Source organism: Sphaeramia orbicularis, chromosome 18 (genome assembly GCF_902148855.1).
Source record: "Sphaeramia orbicularis chromosome 18, fSphaOr1.1, whole genome shotgun sequence".
Lineage (NCBI taxonomy): Eukaryota > Metazoa > Chordata > Actinopteri > Kurtiformes > Apogonidae > Sphaeramia > Sphaeramia orbicularis.
Genome location: NC_043974.1, coordinates 14,110,428 through 14,134,063, shown reverse-complemented (window position 1 = coordinate 14,134,063; position 23,636 = coordinate 14,110,428). Strand labels below are relative to the sequence as shown.

The window sequence follows — 23,636 nt, the reverse complement described above, 5'->3', positions numbered from 1 at the left end:
CAAAATATATTTTGCACCAATTATTTACATGTATTGATAGGATTAGTGGATCAACAGGTATTAAACCGTTCAGATCAGTAGATGGTTTTTGGCACTGGTGGCTGTTTGGGTCTTTATGGGTTAAAATTAATCTGTAACAAATGGAATAATTAGTATTTTCATACACACACACTGAACTTATCTTTTTAAATGTTAACCTATCATGACTTTGAGTCGTCTGTGGTAGTAAACGTTGGACAACTCTTGGCCTTTTTTCTCTGTATTTGAGGCAGTTGTTACCAAAAAAAGTATGAATGACACAAAAAGGTACAAAAACCTCCATAAAAACCTGGTGGTAAGCTTAGATGATGAATGACCTGTCTTAGTTAATGTAGTTTAGGAGTAAAAAATTCTAAACAATTGCATAAAACCGACTGATCTGGAGTACACCAGGAGGTTTTTGGAACAGTTATGCAGCCACTCAACCACACATTTAAACATACGCTCACACACATTATACAAAATAAATCAGTTATCAATATTAGTGCACAAGAAGGAAGCGTATTGGCTGTATTAAGCTTATCATTCAAGGCAAATGTGAACGCTAACAGTTATTAGACATAAACCTGTAAAATAATGTGCCTACTTTTTGTTCACATCAGTGTTAGCTTTATAACAACTACATTCTTGTTGGTAATACAATCCAGGAAATACCACACTTGCGTATTCATGTACCATTTGGAAATTCTTATTTCAAACTTCTGAAGAGTAAAAAATGGTTTTCACGTGTTCTGTTGTGAAACAGTTCAGTGGAATGAAAAATGGGAAGTACATGGAATACATTTTCAGTTCAGTTTTGCTTTAGACGCTGTATTCAGGTCATAAATGTGGGAAGATAACAGGACTTTCAGAGTTTTACAAACTTAATTATCAAATGAGAAGTAACAAGAAGAAAAGAGAAGTAAAGACAGCCCTGACTCGCATCACTTAACACAGCCACATGTAGTTCTTAAAATAAACGTGGCATTTCCAAGTAAGACTTCAGCCGTCACTACTAGTCTGGTTCACAGGTTGGAGTCTGTTGGAATAGTAGGCGTTGTTGACTTCCTCATCTTCAAAGTTCCCCTTGCTTTAAGAAAGAACAATAACAACCACACAACTGCAACCATACACTCAAAATGGTAAATCAACTAAACTACCCAGAATTCCCAGAGTTTTTTTGCCCCTGTATCAGAATTCTACTGATGGTGCCAGACCGATGTTTGAACAAATTCCGTCGCAGGGACTTGACTTTATGAGAAACACATCTGATCATACAGTTGAAGAGCCCTTGTTTTTCTGGACAAAGGAGGAACAGGCTATTTCTTCCTTTGACCGACTACAGTTTCATGGATTCATCATCAGTCATCTTTTCTAATTTCGACATCACAGAGGTCAAAAAATAGTTACTAGATGGTGTAAAGGTATAAAAAAAATACACTGTTTAGCAAATAACCTCTGACTCATGTGTCCTCCTTCCATTTCTTCTGTTCTTCACTCTCCTCCTACACTGATGTCTCAGACTGGAGTTTCATGACAAATTTGTGGCTTTTGGGGTCAACAAACTCTTCACCCAAAGACAGGAAGGGGAGCGGTGTCACCGTGACAACCAGGGAGAAGTCGAGGCGTCTCAGGCAGAAGACTTGGCCTTGGCGCAGGGCGGCGGTCACTGGCTCCTCGCTCACTAACGTCCACTGGCGCCCCCTGCTGTTGTCCAGGTACTGGAGGGTGGGACCTGGGCTGAGGTACCGCTCAAGAAAAGCCTGAAACAAAATAGAAAACATACTGACTCAGTGCAGTTGAGAGATGTACTCTGGAGATAAAAGATAGGTGCAATTGTAGTTTTACTGTGTATGTATTTACTCTATAGTCAATAAATACTTAGTTGAAGGGCAAAATATAAGAGTTGTATGGTCTAACCAAGGACAACTACACTAAGTAACTTTAACAACACACAGTGAAATTCATGAATGTTTTACTTTTAATTCATGGACTACATTTCCAATTATAGTTATTGTTCTTATTATACACATTCTGGGAGACATACACACAAGATTTTGAATGGTGGAGTGATGAACACCATAGTGTCCTGCACACGGCATCCCGACTGCCTGACCACGGTTGGCATTTTTGCTACAGACACTAGTCGCTTTTCCATTGACCCTCAAATTGCACAAATATAACTTGCGCATAAAAATGTACCGAATGGAAAAACAACAATTTCGCCAAAAGTCTCATTTTTCAATTAAAAGTTTTTTGCGCTGGCAAGAGGTGGTTTTTCAGGCGTAGCGCAAATGTTATATCACACAACGAGTCAGGTGAATTTTAAAAAAACGATGTTGATGTACGTTGCAACAAGCGAAGACGAAGAAAAATGTCACGGTATGTGTGGACACACCAGGAAACCCAATCAATTTTTAATTTAGTACAAGATAGAGGGGTAATATATAATAATAATAATAATGAACATATCTGTAAATCAACACCATATTTACATTCGTCGCCATGTTTATGGAATGACTTCTCGTGTCATCTCGCGATAATAAATAAATCATTGCATTTGTGCTTTAATGTTAAAACCAACATTACGCACTTCTTTTTTTTCGACATTCAGTAAATATCAGTAAAGTTTTGCGCAGAAGTCCAATGGAAAAGAGACTACTTTCCCCATTTTTACTTTAGGGTTTTTACCGTGTGTTCCCAAAAAAAATTACAATTGGACTTGCTGCAATGATAACTTTAAAAATAGTGAATCAATCAAAATGCAATTTCAGGGCATGAAACTACAACTTATTACCTACTTACTACTTATTACGTATTTGATACCTTAAAGTTTTTAAAAGGTATTACATTTAATATGGTAGGTCTTAAAGGGGTCATATTTTGGTAAAACCACTTTTATTAGTCTTTGGTTCATTTATTTGTGTTTTTGGACCCCAATAGTTCTAAAAGTTTGAATTTGAACCCTCCAGGTGCTGCAAAGCTATCTTTATATTCATTTTGGCAAAAATTGAGTGGATTTTATACAACCTGTTTGAATTCCTGCTTAATTTGTTACATCTATAACTAGTTACATCACAACATTTACATATATAAGGTCAAGACTTCCGACGAACATTTCTCAGAGTAATAATAATAATAACTGCCATAATTGTTTGTTAGCAACAGTGGTTGTAGTCCATACTGAAAATATGTCCAAACTTTGAGCCGATTACCTAAAATGTTCAGTTCTTGGTTAAACAGGACAGAGCAGCACAGCAAATAACCTGGAGGGGGTGGGGCCTGAAGTGGCTCATTTGCATATAAAGGGCCAGTGCTCAAAACGACCTTTCTGGTGTCATTACTCAGAAATAGGGTTGAAGATGGACCTGTGGAGTTGAATTAATGAAGAATTCAGACCCAAGCAGAGCATTTACAGTTTATGTAGACCACAGGGAAAAATTTGAAAATGCATAATTCCATTTAAAAAAGCAAAAATATCACTCCTTTAAGTTATGTTGCCACTGTTCACTGTATTGTGTTTAAATGTGTCTGTTAAATGTCCAAACTGCAAAGAAAATAATGTTAGTCGACTCAGTTCCACCCATTCCAACCTGACAATTCATATTGAAATTAGGAAACACTTATGGCTAACTTTGCAGCCCCCGGTGAGAAATAACTTGGAACAGTGGAAATAAAGACATTGGAGTGAATAAATACATTTTCCTAAATTCTTGGAGTCACAAATTTTTGCCAGTATGGCTTTGAAATGGGCATTAAATTCTGTTCTATGTCTTAAAAAGTCTTAAATTTAACTTGTAGGAACCCTGTTGACACTCATTTGCACCTTAATCATACCATCATGGGTTTGAAAAAAATTTTAAAAAATACAGTATATGTTTATTTACACAGACCCTATATCCTCAGAGTAAAATTTAGCTACTAGGTGACGGAAAATCCCAAAAAGTTGCTCAATATGCTAATGATTAGCTTGTTTCTATAAAAGTGAGTTAATGTAAAATATATCCTCCTGAGACCCAGGAAAGTGAAAGTTTTAGCTTTTTTTTTTTTTTTTTTTTTTTTTACATTACACAACTGTCTTGATTGGAAACTGTATAATGCAACAGTTTTTTTCCAAATACATTATTTAAATTATTTTCATTTATTTTTTTAAAATTATTTTATTTTCCTTTGCAATGGACAAAAATTTTTTTTCAAGTAAAACTGTCAAACTGTTGTCCCCCTACAGAGGACAAAAATGCATTGCTGGATCTCAGGAGGATAAGGCACATAAAATGAATGTAAAAAAAAAACAAAACAAATGAAAGTATAATTTCCATCTGAAAGCATTAAAGTGACCTTGGGCGTCATGTTGTGTGTGATGCAGAACTGCAGGTGGTTGATGATGCTCTCCATGCTGTGGTACGACTGCTGCCTGGTGGCTCGGAGGTACTTCTGCATGGCCCGCGCCATGGGGGCAAAGATGGCCTGCGCCGCCTCCCGAGGGTCCATCACCTCCCGAGGGTGTTTGGGAGAAGATGCAGTACCCTCGTCATCCTGGTGCCGTTTGATGTGGGTGAAGGCCTCCTCTACTGCCACCACCAGTCTGAGAGGAGAAGTTACACGGTGAGTGAGGTTTAGATCTTAAAGGTGCTGGAGGCTTTTGTGACCAATTTTTCATCAAATCTGTAAAACCTCAGTCATAGCCTAAGTATCACAAATCTGTAAGGCTTTCTGTGATTACTCACCCGAATCTCTTGCATTACGGTGAACAATTTCGAAGTGCCATCCACCATAAACAAACCATGTGTTTACAAACTGACCGGGACGTCACTCGGGCATCTTCGGAATTTTGTTGCGACATGCATTGTGGAAAACAGAGGTTCACACAGCCATCTGACAATGGCAGTGGCAGCGTGACCATATGGTGGTATATGGATGAAACAAACACACGGAAACAGCTGGAGGAATATGCATAGAAGGAAGGGAGTTCTTGCTGTTTCCGATCGTGTCTGTTTCAGCTGCCGCTGTCAGGTAGCTGCGCGAGCCTTCGCTTCCCACAATGCACGTTGCGACAACATTCTGAAGATGCCCGAGTGACCACCCAGCTCATTTGTATACACATGGACTGTTTATGGTGGATGGCACTTTGAAATTGTTCACCGTGAGGGAAGAGATTCAGGTGAGTAATCACAGAAAGACTTACAGATTTGTGATACTTACGCTATCACTGAGGTTTTATAGATTTGATGAAAATTGGTCTCAAAAGTCTCCCACACCTTTAACAAGTAGTTACAAAAGGATGTCCTGTACTGATGATGTGAAAAGCTGTTCCCTTCAGTTCAAGTATGGAACTACGGAGAAAAAAATACAGCTGCAGCGATTCATTACTTTCTTCCATTCGATTAAACGATTATTTGAATAGGAGAAAAATCAACGTGTCCCTTACTCCAGAATGAGTTGAAATAACAACCACAAAAAGTATAAAAGTAAAAGGATGTGTGTGTGTATAAACAACCAATGACTAAAATGACATCTGCAAAAAATATACATTTTATTTTATTTATAGGCGTCTTTGGCACTCAAGGACACCGTACAGTAAACAGGAGAGTATAAAACAAACAATAAAACAGAGTAAAAAGTAAAAGGCAGGTTAGAAATTGGACAATGCAATTGTGGTCACATAGAGAAAGCGGTCCTAAACAGATGGGTTTTGTGTTTGGATTTGAAGAGAGGGAGTGAAATGGTATTTCTGAGCTCCGGTATATAAAATGTACACTGCAGTCTTCAATAAATTTGTATTCAGCTTACTAGCTAACCAACAACTTAAGATGGAACTAACATATACTTGAAAAAATAAAGCCAAATTTTTTAATGTTTGTGTGAAAGTGTAAAAGTTTAAAGGAGTAAGTGATGGTTCCAGTGTACAAAAGTGAACATATAAACATTTTCAGCCTTTTTGTCCTCGTCTCCTCTGAACTATGCTCCATGTTGTTAGTGTTGATCCTAGTGTCATGCATGTCACAAATAAGTGTCCGTGTGAAACACAACAGTGGAACCAATGTTAAGCAGCAATGAAATTAAGGAAATGAAGCTTCGATTCAGGAAAATTGTAATTGAATAATTTTTTTAATTGATTCAAGCAGATTAATTGTTCCATTAAATCAAAAGATCCAAACTAACCCTTTAAACTCCTTTATGCATCAGTTTTATTTTAGTATTGCATTTGTATCCACATATTTGAGCTGTACCTAGCCTTGCGTTTGCGAATCCTCCGCTCCACTTCGGCCTCTTCATAGTAGTACTCATTGTGGGAGTTGTCTCGTCTGCGAGCAGCAGCTGCGATCATGGCTCTGGACTGTCCTGTAGAGTTACTGGTACTGTTCTCTGTAGACGGAAGACAAACGGATGGTGAAGAGACGCAGAGTTCAGGACAAGAGTCCAAGAGTTAGAATCTACTTTTCATCTACACATCAAAACTTCTATGACTGTTCACAAGTAGTAGTAGTTGTTGTAGTACTAGTAGTAGCAGTGGTAGTAGTAGTTGTCGTAGTAGTAGTAGTAATGGTAATAGTTGCCGTAGTGCTAGTAGTAGCACTAGTAGTTGTGCCAGTGGTGGTAGTAGTACAGGGTGGGGAAGCAAAATTTACAATATTTTGAGGCAGGGATTGAAAGACAGTGTATGACCAATTAGTTTATTGAAAGTCATGAGAATTTATTTGCCACAAGAAAATGTACATAATAGAAAATGTTTTTATTCTATGTGTCCTCCTTCTTTCTCAATAACTGCCTTCACACGCTTCCTGAAACTTGCGCAAGTGTTCCTCAAATATTCGGGTGACAACTTCTCCCATTCTTCTTTAACTCTTTCAATGCCATGGGCCGATTAAATCGGCTTTACGAATACAACCTTTAAAGTGCCATGGGCCGATCAGATCGGCTTTGGAGAACACGCCATATTTGTGTACAAACAAACCATCCACCCCCATTTCTTTCTCACATTTCGATGACGTTCTTTCTGTGTCCCCCTTTTGAGACCAAGCAGACGGGAATTTGAGGTCACGCGACCGAATAATATTTTTGTATCTTTTTAATGTTTCTTATTCTCTGGTGTTTCATCAGAGGGAGCCCTCCATGCCGGGGGGCGGCTGTAGACTCCGGGGGCTGTGGCGCCTTCTCTCACTGGGGTCCGCTCCTTTCTGGTGGGTGGGGGTCCCAGTTGGCCCTCTCCCACTAGTTGGGATGTGGGGCTGTGTTGCTGGTGCCTGGTCGCTGGGGTCGGCGGCTGCCTCCTGGTGCGGATGGCTCCCTGAGACAGCGCCTCCTAAATTGATGTTTTACTTTTACTTGTACATTTTTGTTCTGGTCTACCCGTGCTCAGTCAGTCTTCTTAAGTATGTGTGAGCTTGTGGGTTTGCATGTATATGTGTGTGGGTGGGTGTGGGTGGGGGGCGGTACTGATTTTTAAACTGATATGTAAAGCACTTTGTGCTACAGTTTTTAATGTATGAAAAGTGCTATATAAATAAAGATTATTATTATTATTATAAATTATGCAAATTACGATCAATAATGAATCGGCTGCGTCCGGTGTGTTTTGAATCTAATCAGCAATCGGTCGGATGTTACCGAGCGGTTTCCTGCAGGATTCTTCAAATATTATAAAAACGACGCGAAATACTGAAAAACGGCCAAATTCTGTGGCACTTTTAAGGCTTATTAGCCCCTTAACTGTCTGGCACCGAAAGAGTTAATAGTATCTTCCAGACTTTCTTGTAATAGTTTTGCTCAGTCATTCTCTTCTTTACATTATAAACAGTCTTTATGGACACTCCAACTATTTTTGAAATCTCCTTTGGTGTGACGAGTGCATTCAGCAAATCACACACTCTTCGACGTGTGCTTTCCTGATTACTCATATGGGCAAAAGTTTCTGAAAAGGTATGGATAATAGTGTTAGGTATGATTATGACATCAATATATGTTTGGTTTCAAAACAATTGACGTAGTGCCTGCTGAGAAAAAACAACTAAATGTTCGTTGTAAATTTTGCTTCCCCACCCTGTAGTAATAGTAGTAGTAGTAGTAGTAGTTGTCGTAGTAGTAGTAGTGCTAGTAGTAGTACTAGTAGTAGTGGTAGTAGTAATGGTAGTCGTCGTTGTAGTGCTAGTAGTAACACTGGTAGTTGTTGTTGTAGTAGCAGTAGTAGTAGCAGCAGCAGCAGGAGTGGTAATGGTAGTGGTAGTAGTAGTACTAGTAGTAGTGGTGGTAGTAGTTGTTGTAGTGCTAGTAGTAATACTAGTAGTTGTGATGGTAGTAGTAGTAGTAGTAATAGTGCTCGTAGTAGTTGTAGTAATTCTTGTAGTAGTACTAATGGTAGTAGTTGTCGTAGTACTAGTAGTTGTGGTAGTGGTAGTAGTAGTAGTAGTATAAACTGCACCCTAGTGGTAAATTAATTTCACAGCTAAATTAATCTTTACTTTAAATATCTGGATTTTTTCCTTTCCTTCTCTAATATGCATAAAAGTTACAAAAAAATGATGGCACCAATTTGGACAGGAAGTGAAAAATATTCTAAATTAAACAAAAAATGCCATGCTTTTTCCAAAACTTGCTGATTGTACATTGTCATAAGAGTCGTTCTACCTTCCCCTAGGTTGTAGATCTTGAAGGCAGACGTCTTCTTAGAGAGGATGGACTTTGGCAGATTGAGAAGGGCAGGGTTATAAACTGGAAAGTCTCTGTAGTAATTCTGTAGAAGCCACACTGCAGCCCGCTGAATACTGTGGAAAGGAAGAAACAGTTTCCCCTTAAGCTGTTATCAGTCAATGGCACAGCTCATAAGTGTGAACCCTCTGGGTCGTTCTTTACATGTTCAAAAGGAAGTGGTGGGCAACCAGAAGCTAACGGTGACACAAAGCACAGAAAAACACTGAAGGAACAAGACTGAGTTTTAAGGGTCAAAACATGGTATTCGAAATCTCTCTGATGGGACATTTTAGAGACAGTTTGACAGATTAGTGTTGCGAAATGACCCACATTTTTACTTTTAAATTCATTTATGCTTTACTCGGACCAAAAGGGATTATCCTAAACAAGAAGCTACTTTATATTGAAATAAATGTTGGAATGACAATCAAAGTTTGCTCTCTGACAGGACATTACTGTGTTTTGACCCTTAAAGAGATTTTTTCTGTAATTTCAGTTAGTTTTGGAAATGCACAATGTAGTATTATTAACCCGCCCCCTGAAGGTGAGGTAACGGGTATTGTTTTTGGTTCGGTTCGTTTTTTTGTTTGACAATGTATAAACCCAATTTGGTATGAATTCAACCAATAGTTTTGCTGCTAAAGTGCTAACAGTGACCCAGAATAGGTGTGATTACAGTTTGAAATCTTTTTGTTTTCCCATTTACTTATAATGGCTAAAATGTGTCCATGCTGTCTATGATGACATCAGCACACACATAGACATGATGACATCAGCTGGATCGATGCCAAAATAAGCTACAATATGTGTGAGGGGCGGGGTTTGTTGTGCCAAAACTTGTTTGTTTTGGTTTCAGTTAACAGTTTTTTTCCCACTTGTCATTATTCTAGTGAGCAACCACAATGGTTATAATGGAAAATGCTACTGCTAATCATTGATAATGATTGGAATTCTTTGCAACAATCCTGAAAACTTGCCTCATACATACCACTGTCATCATTTAAAAGGTGTGAGAGTTACACTTTAGGACCAATGCGTTGGTTTTTAGTCTTTCCATTTGTTATGTGATATTGTGTGATTTGTACGTGTAATCTGTTCAGTTGTTCATCCTGTGGGTGTGTGTGTGTGTGTGTGTGTGTATGTATATGTGTGCAGCCTCTTGGCTCAGGTCGTTATTGGAAATGAGAATCAGTTCTGAACTAACTTATCTCGTTAATAAGGTGTGTGCTCTTTATCCAAATAAAAATTCCAGACTTTTTCAAAACTGCTATTTTTTCCCCCAAGACCTCAACTTTGTATACTTTTATACTAGCATTCCTACTTTATTGGTTGAGATTGCACCTGTTGTGTGTAGTAGAAAGCTCATTTTAATAAACGTATGAATGCTTAATTTGCAGGAAATTATGTTTTACAGACAGAAACGTTTTCAACACATATGAAAATCACAAAAGTGCATGAACATCACACAAACACCTGTCACTAGAATCATTCCAGTACCAATCAGTTAGTGAAATCATATCAAGTTTTTTTTTTTTTTTTTTTATGTTTTCCTCATGTATTTCTTAACTTACAAGATTATGTGCCTTTGAGCAAACTCTAAAATTCAACTATGAGAGAAACTTTTTTCCATACTTTAAGACTTAAAGAAAATATTCTGGAAAACAGTGTTTCAAAATTCCCTACTTCTTAAGACTTTTAAGACCTGCACAAGCACAAGGCTTAAATAAAAAAAATAATAAAAAAAAACAGTAAATAATTAATTTTCCATCAAATTCAGTTTTATTCAGTTTTCCTCATGTATTTCTTAACTTCCAAGATTACGTGCTTTTGAGCAAACTCTAAAATTCAGTTATGAGTAGGGGTGTAAGAAAATATCGGTTCTGAAATATATCGCAATATTTCATTTCACAATACTGCATTGATATTAAAAAGTACTGTATCAATATTTTTAGGTATTTGTTCAAATGCAGAGCTTCATTTCTGTTTTTTGGTTTTTTTGTTTATTATTATTTAACACTCTTTTATTAAATAATGTTAGTTCCTTTGTTGGGATTGCACAAAAATAATGTTGATGTTCTGAACTAATAGAATATGAACATTTGAGCAGGATCTTAAACTGTAATGTCTATAAAACATAATTTAAGTTTGAACACAGGAACATTTTGTGATATAGCATTAGATCCTGTTCTGATCAAATAAAAATGTTTAGTATTTGGGCATATTTCTGGTGTAATTCAGTTCTTCAAGGAAATAATCATTAAAAAAAAAAAAATTGCCTTTTTAACAGTATCATGATATATCGTGATATATTGTATCATGATCCTAGTATTGTGATTTGTATCGTATCGCCAGATTCTTGCCAATACACACCCCTAACTATGAGAGAAACTTTTTTCCATACTTTAAGACAGGGGTGTCAAACTCATTTTAGTTCAGGGGCAACATTCAGCTGAATTCGATCTGAAGTGGGCCGAACCGGTAAAATAATAACATAATAATACATAAATAATGTCAACTCCGAACTTTTCTCTATGTTTTAGAGCAAAAAAAGTTAATTTACATGATGAAAATGTTTACATCTACAAACTATCCTTTCAAAAGATATCAATAACATGAACAAACTGAAAAAAATAAGTGTAATTTTAACAATATTATTCCTCAGTTTATCATTTACACATGTACATTATAACTTAGAAATAACAGTGAATCTACAAACACACAATATTTAGTAACAGGCAGAATGTTGTTAAAATTGTACGTATTTCTCTTAAGACATTTCAGGTTTTTCATATTTGTTCAGGTTATTCATATTTTTTGTGAAATCATACTTTATTTTAGTGTAAATACATGAAAATATTTACATTTACAAAGAGAAAAACTTGGAGTTGTCTTTATTTATATGGTATTATGATCGTATTTTACTGAATCCTGCCTGCTTGAGATTGAATTGGTCCGAATGTGGAACCTGAACAAAAAGGATTGTTATTATCAGTGTAATTTTTGCATTTCACAAATTCATCCCCAGGGCCGGACTGGACCCTTTGGCGGGCCGGATTTGGCCCCCGGGCCACATGTTTGACACCTGTGCTTTAAGACTTTCACAAAAAATTCCAGACTTTTTAGGTCTTGAAAACATCGTTTCAAAATACCTTACTTTTTAAGACCTGCACAAGCACCAGAGTTAAATAAAAAAACTAATTAAAAAATAGTAAATAATCAAACTGTATTTTTAACAAACACACACTAACCTGAGATGCCCCACGTTGTAAAATCGACTGGCTCCATCTGCAGACCTCACAACTTTCAAGCAAAAGGCCGGCCTCAGGTGTCGGACCTCCAGCAGCACCAGCGCCAGGTACTGAATGAACAGCAGCGCATCCACCAGAGACGCTGCATATCCCACAATCCCCCTGTAGTCCGTCTCCCTGGGTTCCAGTACCCGCACACCATAGAAGAGCCAATAAGACGCCACGAACAGGAACACGAGCACCAGCAGCAGGCAGCGATAAACAAAAAAGCGCGGCAGAGTGGCTCTTGGTGGACGTAAAAACAGCGCCCACGTGGAGATGAGAAGGATGAGGAGCTTAAAGGCTAAAGAGATGTAGAGACCCTCACATGGCGTCCCACATGGGTCCAGTGAGTCCCGCCACAGGAGCTGAGGGAGCGCCAAGAAGGCCAGGGGCGTAAGGAAGGCAAAGAGGCCCAAGATGCCCCCTAATGCTAGACCCAGGTAACGACGGCATTCCAGAGGCGCAGAATCCTCCAGGTCTTTGCAGACCCGGGTGAGGTCCTCCTGGGAGATGCTGTCCACGGAGGTGCCCGTGACCACTGTGGTGGTCTCACCCCAGTTGTCGTCCTGAAGCCAAGGCAAAGAAAAGACGGTTAGAGACAGTTGTATGGGATGTGATGTTCTTCAGCCTAAATCTGACAGGGTTCGTACACATTTTTCAAGGTCAAATTCAAGCACTTTTAAGGGTCATTTTCACTTTATCACTGGGGTCAAATCCATATCTACAGGAATACATACACTCATGATTATTTATTTCACTTTTTATCACAACGATGTACATTGTATTATGCTATAAACATCTAAAATTAGGTTTCATTATAGCAAAAAGTTTAGAAATCAAATGAGAACACAAATAAATTAAAGGGGAAAAAAGGGAAGCCACTTGGCGTTCTTCACACTCGCACCGAGATAAATATTAAGATATAAATGCACCTGGAGTCGACCTGAGGACACCTGGTAATTTTCTTTTTCGACATAAAGTTTTATTTTTCAAGATGCACCACCTCTTTGTAAGTAGCTTTGGCTTGACATCTAAACTGGCAACGTTAATATGAAAAATAAATAAATCACATCACAGAGTTATATTTGCAAGTACGTTCAAGCACTGCAACTAAGATTCAAGGCCTTTTCAGACCTTGAAAACACAACATTGAAATTCAAGGATTTCAAGCACCTGTACGCACCCTGTGAGCAAGAAGATTGAAGACCCAAGATCAATGAAGCAAACTGTTTAGCAAGTTGGCCCCACCCCACCCAAAAAAATTAAACGGGAAACTGAACCAGGTTAGAGCAGCCCAATAAAACATAAACAATGTGGTTGAATGGCCTGACAACCAATGTCTGTTGCTCTTTATCAGGAAATGACAAACACTGTAAGTAAAAAAAAAAAAAAAAAACGTACTTAAGACAAACTACAAACAGTAAATGGAAGATCAATGTCTGTGAACCGCTGCAAAATGGAGGGGGTTCATATTTTGATGCCCCTCTCTGTATCCATTCAACCTTTTTCATGGGAAACGCCTTAGATCCAAACCTTTTTTTTTTTACATTTGCGGCTGTATTTCTTCCTGTGCTGTCTTTTATGAAATGCAAAAGAGTGTTCCCTTTTTTGAGATGCCATGTACACTACAAAAACAAAAAGTTAAGGATTTTTCTTTTTTTTTTTTGTCATTTTTGCCATTTGTAAATAAAACTGTCTTGTCATTAAAAAAACGTGTTTCAATTCACACTCAAAAAACTAAAAACCACTGTGCAAGAATCCCAAATGAAAAAAAAAATAGCCCAAAAATTCAAAATATCCTTAACTTTTTGTTTGTTGTGTATATTGCATTACTTTAAGCCAAGCAACATATCGTGATAATTTAAAGTTTAATTTAACAAACTGCATGCCCTAACACTACTTCCTGCTACAGTTCACTGTTATGTTGGAGTGGAGCTATAACAACACTGCTCTCTAACGGTCACAGACACAAAATGAACCACTGTCTACCACAAATGTCTGCATGTCAACTATACAATTTAAAATGGATCATTTTTGAGAATCAATACCATAAGACAACTTATGGGGGGGCTTTACAAGACATAATTTATTCTATCTATCAACAGTTTCTCACATATTTTCTGTCACATAAACGTATACATGTATGTAAGAAATGAGTGCATGTTAGAGGAGAATGTGTGTGAGCTCAAATATAGTAAAAAGAGGAGGACTATGGTGGAGAAAGTTTTGCAGGTTTTTTAATCACACTCTAATTGGCTGAGAAGTTTGAGTAGGGAGGGTTGAACTAAAACTTTGCATATGTACTTCATTCATACACAGTGTTAACTTATTGCATACATGTATTAGAGCTGGGCTGTCAAACTCATTTTAGTTCAGAGGCCACATACAGCCCAATATGAACTCAAGCTGGCCAGACTAGTAAAATAATAACATAGTAACCTATGAATAATGACAACTCCAAACTTGTCTCTTTGTTTTACAGCGAAAAAAGTAAGATGACATTATGAAAATGTGTACATCTACAAACTGTCCTTTAAAAAAGATTAACATGAACAACCTGAAATTTACTCAGAAAAATAAGTGCAGGCTGTCTCTCTTATTGTATTTGGGATTATTGATTTGCTGTTTTTTTTCATATTATTGATTTATGTATTATTATTATTATTATTATTAATTTTTCTTTTCCCCCTAAGCTTCTTTCAGTACTATTATTTAAAACCCTTTTCTGATTTCTCACTTCTATATACCCATATTTCCCCCTTTTACTTATTAGACTGGCCATTTTGGATATGCAAAACCCGCACAAAAGGAAAAAAAATATGAATGACCATATATATATATACAGTTTATGTAGACCACACAGGGAAATGTTTTAAAATGCATAATTCCATTTAAAAAAAGCAAAATATCACTCCTTTAAGTCGTACCCTGTCATCTCCTCTGGTGGATTCTGCATCCAGCAGCGGCTCTCCTGGAGTCTGGATGGTCACCGACTTGTCTCGGATGCTGCTGTCTCGACTCTTGGAGCGATGCCTGTCCCGTCTCTCTCTGGACAAAATGACAAAGTGCACAAATCAGCAATGAAGCGTCATGTTTCTCACTGGCCTGGCGCTGATAAATCACCAGCATTTAGCCTTTAGCGTCCTACCTGTGTTTACGGGAGCTGCGCGAGTGGGACGACTTGTAAGAATAGCCAGAGTACGTCGACTCATTGTCCATGTCGGAGGCTGGCGGTGGGCGGGGTTTCCGAGCCCCTCCTGCCCCAGAGCCGCCTCCCTTTTCCCAGACCACGCCCAGCTGGCTCTTGCAGTTGGTGATGGATCTGGAGGAGAGGGCCAGAGGGAGGCGCAGCAAGTCCACTTTATTCCTGAGGGACTCTATCTTGGAGGTCTGAGGAGGACATGGAAATGATGCAATAACAGATTTTTTGTCATATTAGGAACTAAAAGTATCTCCACGCAGTAGCAGCAAGAAAAGAGAGTGTATTGTCACAGAGCTGCCCCTGTAAATGTCTGAAAGTACCAGTGTGTGTCCTTTCAGTCACACAGGACCAGTGGTGGAGGAAGTACTGAAGCTTAATACTTAACCCATAAAGACCCAGGGCTACTTTTGTTCTCTGTATTTAACCTTTCTTAAGTGATTTATTATCGTTGATTGTAATATTATCCTCCTTATTTTGTGTTTCCTCAGTGCAAATCCTGTATTTTCCTATGTTTAACTGACTGATCATGTAGATGTTAATAAAAGCTCTGACTATAGTTTAAGGTTATTGTATGAAAAACAGGAAACTCATCAAAAAGTGACTTTTCCAGCAAAGATATCAATAACTGAACATAAAAACAAGTGTCTCCATCCACGATCATTGATCCAACTCCATATAAGGTCAAGACTTCTGACAAACATTTCTCAGAGTACGACATAGTTGTAGTAAAAACTGAAAATATGTCCAAACTTTGAGCCGATTACCTAAAATGTTCAGTTGTTGGTTGCATTAACGAACCCAAGTGACTGAATGGGACAGAGCAGCAAAGTCAACAACCTGGAGGGGGTGGGGCCTGAAGTGGCTCATGTGCATTTAAAGGGCCGGCGCTCAAAACGACCTTTCTGGTGTCATTACCGTAACATCCAGACTATTGAGCGCATCTGAATATAAGCCGCACTCTGCGGTCTCCAACGTCTCACTATCGATTCATTGATGCCAGGCTTACATGCAGCAGCTCTATTTCCTTCTTCAACAGCCAGCTCGATCACCTGTAACTTGAAAGCTGCCTCATATGCATTTCTTTGTGTGTTTTCCATGATGAGGCTATGTACATGACATGCAGAATGACTGATCTGAAGAATTTAGAGTGGGTGCGTTTGATTTTATGGTGATTCGAGCCAAGGATATAATAGTTTTGGATTTTTCGTTATAGTTTAGTTTTATTTAGTTTTGACTTTTTTTCCTCTATAATCCAGTTAGTTTTAATTCGTTTTTAGAGCAGGTTTGCTCATTTTTATTATTTTTTTTGTAAATACTTTGTTTTAGTTTAATTTTAGCATTAATTTTAGTTTTGTCATATCTTTCATCTTCTTTGCTGTCATATTCAAATAAATCCAAGACAGGACTCTGCTGCTTTCTCCAAACTTTAGTCCCCATGTTTTCAGGTAGAGTGGGGACGAGAAGACGACTGTAAACCACAAGTGACGCAAAGTGACGGACCGTATGTTACCAGCAGCTAAAATTGCTAGAGCAAAATAATAATAATAATGGATTGGATTTATATAGCGCCTTTCTAGACACCCAAAGCACTTTACATTATTGACCCATTATTCATTCGCGCTCACATTCTCCCTCTGGTGGTGGTAAACTACATCTGTAGCCACAGCTGCCCTGGGGCAGACTGACAGAAGCGTGGCTGCCATTTTGCGCCTACGGCCCCTCCGACCACCACCGAACATTCATACACCAGTGTGGGTGGCACTGGAGGCAAGGAGGGTGAAGTGTCTTGCCCAAGGACACAACGGACTGACTAGGACAGAGCGGGATTCGAACCGCCAACCCTTCGGTTATTGGACGACCCACTCCACTATGAAAATAGCTGTCACCCCATGGCCGCCAAATCGATTTCATATCAATCCGACATTGACAAAGACAAAAACTAAGGGAATTTTATCCATAATTTTTTTTACATTTTAGTTAGTTTTGTAAACACACAATACAGTTTCAGTTAGTTTTGTTTTTCTCCTTTGATTATAGTTTTTATTTATTTCAGTTAACGAAAATGTTTTTTCAATTTTAGTTTTCGTTATTTCGTTAGTTTTCGTTAACGATAATAACTTTGTTTCGAATGGTTTCACTGGTCTACTGTGACCGGTTCAGTAATTTCATTGGTCTGGTGTGACGAGCCTAAATGTATTAACGGCATGAAGCCCGTTAAACATGAATTAGCCGCATCGTTTAAGCTGCAGGGTTTGAAGTGGGTGAAAAAAGTAGATAGTCTGGAAATTACGGTACTCAGAAATAGGGTTGAAGATGGACCTGTGGAGTTAAATTAATGAAGAATTCAGACCCAAGCATAGCATTTACAGTTTATGTAGACCACAAGGAAATGATTTAAAATACATAATTCCATTGAAAAAAGCAAAATATCACTCTTTTAAGTAAAGTGCAGATATGTAAAAATTTACTTAAGCGCAGTAACGACGTACAAATACTTTGTTAGATTCCACCACTGCACAGGACATAGATGAGCCCATTCTTCTGCAATGAGGGTGTTTTTTTTTTTTGGGAGAAACTCAGCGTTTTATCCCTGAGTGTGTTCTCAGCCAATAAAGGCTAATTACGCCACCTTCTATTCCAGGGTACAAGTCTCTGGTGGTGCAGGACTGGAACATGAGCCAGAAAACGCTCCAGTTTAACATCGACTAAAGCAAAGCTGAAATATGTGCAGGTGATGAATATGCAGTGTCACCTATGGATTAATTGTTTCCAAATTAAGGTTTGTTTTAATTTATAGGAGTTTATTTTTGGTGGGTCTGGGTCCTTGCACAGCTCACATTCCCCAAGTGTCCCCTGTGGTCTCCAGGGGCAACAGAGTTTCACCACTACAATGGAGATGAATGGGACGCTATGGGTGAGAAAAGACAGGAGGGGGGCTGGTTGCCACGGCAACTTGACCATCAACTTTGCAACCAACCCCCCTTCCATTTTCTCCTGAGACGAAGACAAATCGTCCACCAGATCCTAACTAAAATTCCTACATTCATCCTTTTATAGACGAGTGTTTTTGTCCTGATGTTTTGAGGAGGTACTTTCCATGGCTGTGGAAAAAATAGCTCTAAATGTAATAAGCGTCCCCTCATGATTTCTATTTATTCTCTGGCCTCCTGAGTTCAGCCTGCGCATTAGGCCCTTAAAGATTTCAGTGATAACTTTCATGTGATTCACACATGGACTGGATGGCTGAGGAGACTCTCCAACCTTACACACGACTGAAAACGGACTAGTTTAGGACTTTGTGGAAAGACTTAAAAATTCGGGAATTTCGCATGAAAGTCTTAATAAAGTATGGAAAAAAGTTTCTTTCATAGTTGAATTTTAGAGTTTGCTCAAAGGCATATATATATAGATAGATAGATAGATAGATAGATAGATAGATAGATAAGTAATGAACACAATGTGTTCTCATCTAATTTCAACCTGGGTACCTGACGCACAGTGCACACAGTGATCCACCAATCACAATTGTTTTTAATTAGTTTGCCAAAGCAGACCACGCCCCTAAACATGGAGTGAGTCACTGGTAACAACATTGAAAAATGAGCAACGAACAGGAGAAAATCACCGAAAACAAAGACTTGGTGCCAAAAAGAAAAGCAGCATCTTATCTGGAATTATTTCGGCTACAAGAAGGATGATATTGAAACACGTGTTCTGTGTTGACGGTGCCTTACACCTGTTGCCACAACAAGAGGAAACACAACTAATTTGATTGACCAGTTACATCGGCATCACACAGCTATTATAAACTCCTGAGTATTAAAAAAAACTACATATGATTTCACTTACCAGTCGATACTGGAATAATTCTAGTGAAACTTGTTTGTGTGATATTCATGCACCTCTGTGATTTTCATGTTTTGAAAATGCTTCTCTCAGTTAAACATAATTTGCTGAGAATTATTCATTCATACATTTATTAATATGAACTTTTCTACTACACACAACAGGTACAATTTCAACACAAGTATGCCAAACTGCAGCAGTCTACTCCTTCCATTTATTGTCTGATGCCTTAAACACACAGAGTCCACTTCGCTTTTATAATATCGGATACGTCAGGGTGCACAAAGCATACACAAGAAAAGCACTCAGAGAGCAGAGACCTCCGCCAAGACAGATCTGTCCTGCCCCCCCCCAATCACCACCAAAATTTAATCATTTTTTCCTTGTGCCAGTATCAACATTTCCTGAAAATTTCATGAAAATCCGTCATTAACTTTTTGAGTTCTCTTGCTAACAAACAAACAAACAAACATGCAAACACAAAGTAAAAGTGATCACAGTACCTCCTGGCAGAGGTAACAACAAAACCATAGCTTGTTGTTTCCCAGACAGTGATTTCAACGGATCCACTGACAAGCCTGTCCCACTGTGATCAATACACCACTGATCAATGGTAAACTGGATTCTGTAGTGTGTGTTATGTGGGAACTAGGCTCTGCACGTGACTGAAGGATATCATAAGAATGTCTGCTCCATCTGCAAATAACATTTAGACTTGAATTTCTGAAGTAAAGACACAAAATGCCTAATAATTCAGACATTGGAGAAAAATCCATTCACTAAAACGTCTTATTCCATTTTTTACCTCCTGTGGTGGACCTACAGATACTGTACATATGATTTATTCACATTTTGTGTTACTTTATTATTGTCCTTCACTGCATCTCAGAGGCAGATTATTGTAGTTTTACTCCACTGCAGTGTCTGACAGATTGAGCTACTTTTAAGACTGTAGCCCATGTAAGAGGCTTTTAAAATATAATACATGATTAGAAATGAAAGCTGTGATTTAGAAGATTTAGTTTATGACGTCATACATAAAGCAGTGTGTAGGAGATGTCTGAGTAGTTTTACTCTAAATCAGTGTTTCTCAAACTGTGGGGCGGGACCCTGGGGGGGTACGAAGGTTAGCTGGGGGGGGCACGGTATCACAATATGGGTGTTTTTTTTTCTTTTCTTCAGGTTAGAACATGTAGCAGGTGGAACTCATGTTTTAGCATTGGAGCACCCTGGACTCATTTTAGGGATGTACAACAAACTAATCTACTGCCATGGTGCTCTGTCACTAGACTAGACAAAGAGTTTAGGTTTGGACAACGGACTGGAAAAGAAACATGTGCAATGTTTGTGTTTTTGCACAGTTTGTACAGTTTGCACTTTAATATTGTGATGTGTAATGTAAACAGGCTCATTGCAGCCACTGATATCGTTCAAATGTTCATCTTTGTTACCAAAATTTTTTTATTGTTCTAAAAAAAAGTAACTTTATTGTCATAGTTGTAAGATAATTATGTATTTCTTATTTTGATTTGGAAAAATATTGCTTCAGGGGGCAGTCTGGTTGAGTTTATTTGTATTGTTCAAGAAAAAAATTATTTTTAATTTGCACAAAAAATTATTCAAGTATTGTTACAATATTAACATTTCCCTCTATAAAAGTTATAATTGCACCATTGGTACAATGTTGAGGGGGGCCTAGAGATTTTTCGTCCTCCAAAGGGGGTCCTGACAGAAAACGATTAAGAACCACTGGTCTAAACTCAGTAAATGTTGATATTATCAAGTGTCACAAAAACAGATACGAGGAAAACGTCTAAAACTGTAACATATTTTTGTACCAGAACTCAGTCATTTGTTCTTTCCTTCTGTGAATCGTGTGATTTGTTATTAAACTGGATATGAAGCTGTAAGTACGGTGGCCCAGAGGTGCAACAGCCCAAAAAATTATCCACTATAAGGAAAAAAAAAAGAACGACCCAAAAAATCATCCACTGTAAGGGAAAAAAAAAAAAAAAAAGAACGGCCCAAAAAATTATCCAGCATAAGAAAAAAAGACAACAGCCCAAAAAATTATCTACTATATATTTTTAAAATAACTTTATTTTTTGCACACCGACCTCCACTTCCGGTGGGTTACTTTCGTTAGCATTAGCCACATTAGCTGAAGGCCTTAAAAATTTTCAGCCTATGCCTTTATTTTTTCTGGTGGCCTTAATTTTAAAGCAAGAGACCTTTCAGGTAAACAGCACCCCCATAGTTGAAAAGGTGGATGATGTTTTTTTTTTCTTATAGTAGATAATTTTTTGGACTGTTCTCTTTTTTTTCTTATAGTAGATAATATTTTGGACTGTTCTCTTTTTTTTCTTATCGTGGATAATTTTTTGGACTGTTCTCTTTTTTTCTTATAGTAGATAATTTTTTGGACTGTTCTCTTTTTTTTCTTATAGTAGATAATTTTTTGGACTGTTCTCCTTTTTTTCGTATAGTAGATAATTTTTTGGGCTGTTCTCTTTTTTTATTCTTGTAGTGGATCATTTTTTGGACTGTTCTCTTTTTTTCCTTATAGTGGATAATTTTTTGGACTGTTCTTTTTTTTTCCTTATAGTGGATAATTTTTTGGACTGTTCTTTTTTTCTTATAGTGGATAATTTTTTGGACTGTTGCACCTGTGGGCCACCGCATGTAACAGTTTCACCTCCAGCAGAAACACTAACATGCTCCAACAATAATAATGTCATTATGTCATAAATAATAACCAAACAACACCTTCACTGAAAATAATGCAACAGTTTGACTCCTGATACTTTTACCAAGGTAGTCTTCAGTGCAGATTTTCAGTATTTTGACAGTATGGGCTTTATGTCAGGGAAAGGATCTGAATATTTGTACAGTCCTGGTGTCTGTCTGTGATCATCAGCCTGTTCAGACGGCTGTGTTCAGCCCCAGGTGTGTGTGCTGGGTGAACCCTGTGTGTGGCTCCCAGGGGCCTCCAGGCCTCAGGGTGGCAGTGGGCCAACCAGGCGTGGCTGCTGCCTCCACACACACACACACACACACACACACACACACACACACACACACACACACACACACACAAGCCTGTGGGGCCTTTACATGAAAAAAAACAAAAACAAAACAACACACATGTAATTGTTGCGTGTTGTTCCCACAGTTGTAACCACGCGTTGAGTTCCGCACACCCGCTACAAGCACTTTTACACGCGTGGATTCACAGCGCGCCAGTGTGGGAGACAAAGCGGAACACACCCTGAGTGGAGAAAACACGGCCAACACAACTCGCGTGCGCGTGTGTGCGTGACCTCAGTGAGATCGAACAGACGCGTAAAAGTGAGCCTCTCCATTTGGCACACCGTGCGTAAAAGCGCACGATTTAAAACCAAAATGAATGAGACTCTGCGAAAAGGCGCAAAAGGGTGTAAAAAAAACCCCACGGCGTCCACAGTGGGAGTGAAAGTGGGTTTGAGTGAATGTGATCAATAGGGTGATATGCCAACTCATCAGCCACAGCAGATGGTCAGTCAGGGGTTGTAAACAAATGCAAAAATGTGAGGAATTCAGTGTCTGTGTTCGGACACCGGAGCACAAACACACAATGAGTGGGTTTGAGAAAAGCGCGTGAATCTCATAAATGTTCCCACAGTGGGTGGGGAACTCATCTTACCTTTCTTCCCAAATGGAAAAAGCTTCGGTGCAGCACAAAGAGCCGAGCAGCAACAGTCCACAGCCCAGCCTTTCCAAACACACTGCCTACAGACGCTCCGGGACCACCGGGTCCTTATCCGGGTCCAGGTCCGGGTCCGCACAGTCCGGGTCCGACGTGACTCCGGTGCGTTCACTGACTTTTCCGCGCAGATTGCGTGACGATCCGAAGCCGTACTAAAGGCAGCCGCACGCGCCTCATCCCGGCTCCGCATCCGCTGTGAGTGGGTCCGCAGACCCAGGGAGGCTCCGGACATCTGCACCGGCGCACAAACACCGGACCACCGCGCGCACTGCTTCCGCCCCGACCTTTCACAATAAAAGCAGGATCACGGACATGCGCAAAAGCAGGAGTAGAGGTTCACTGGAACTACTGCAGGATTTCACATCTACTAATACTACTGCTATTACTGCTATTACACTATTACTACTACAACTACTGCGACTACTATTACTATCAATACTACTACTAATACTACTGCTATTACACTATTACTACTACAACTACTACGACTACTATTGCTATCAATACTACTACTGTTACTACACTATTACTATTACTACTACAGCTACTACTACACTATTACTAATACTACACTATTACTATTACTACTACAACTACTATGACTACTATTACTAATACTACACTATTACTATTACTACAACAACAACTACTACTACACTATTACTAATACTACACTATTACTACTACAACTACTACTACGACTACTATTACTATCAATACTACTACTACTGTTACACTATTACTATTACTACGGCAACTACTACTACAGTATTACTGCTACTAATACTACTACTACTACTACTACACTGTTACTATTACTATGACAACTACTACTACAGTATTACTG

The 23,636-nt window shown here is 38.6% G+C and overlaps 1 protein-coding gene across 1 annotated transcript; it reads right to left on the bottom strand.

Moving 5' to 3' along the window:
* Positions 1 to 179: 179 nt before the first annotated feature.
* On the bottom strand, positions 180 to 23,034 carry vangl2 (VANGL planar cell polarity protein 2). Its single transcript, XM_030161789.1, has 8 exons — positions 22,727 to 23,034; positions 15,145 to 15,386; positions 14,924 to 15,044; positions 11,955 to 12,562; positions 8,644 to 8,780; positions 6,249 to 6,384; positions 4,357 to 4,603; positions 180 to 1,781 (listed from the first exon to the last, which is right to left on the bottom strand). Exons 2-8 carry the CDS (start codon positions 15,213 to 15,215, stop codon positions 1,524 to 1,526), a joined length of 1,578 nt encoding a protein of 525 aa, XP_030017649.1. The 5' UTR covers positions 15,216 to 15,386; positions 22,727 to 23,034; the 3' UTR covers positions 180 to 1,523.
* Positions 23,035 to 23,636: the final 602 nt, after the last annotated feature.

Excerpts from the sequence above, each read along its gene's own strand:
- vangl2 (XM_030161789.1), bottom strand. The coding sequence starts at position 15,215 with ATGGACAATGAGTCGACGTACTCTGGCTATTCTTACAAGTCGTCCCAC. Across the intron at positions 12,563-14,923 it reads CCACCAGAGGAGATGACAGG|GACGACAACTGGGGTGAGAC; the intron begins GTACGACTTAAA and ends CCTTGGCTTCAG. Across the intron at positions 4,604-6,248 it reads ATTCGCAAACGCAAGGCTAG|ACTGGTGGTGGCAGTAGAGG; the intron begins GTACAGCTCAAA and ends TTCTCCTCTCAG.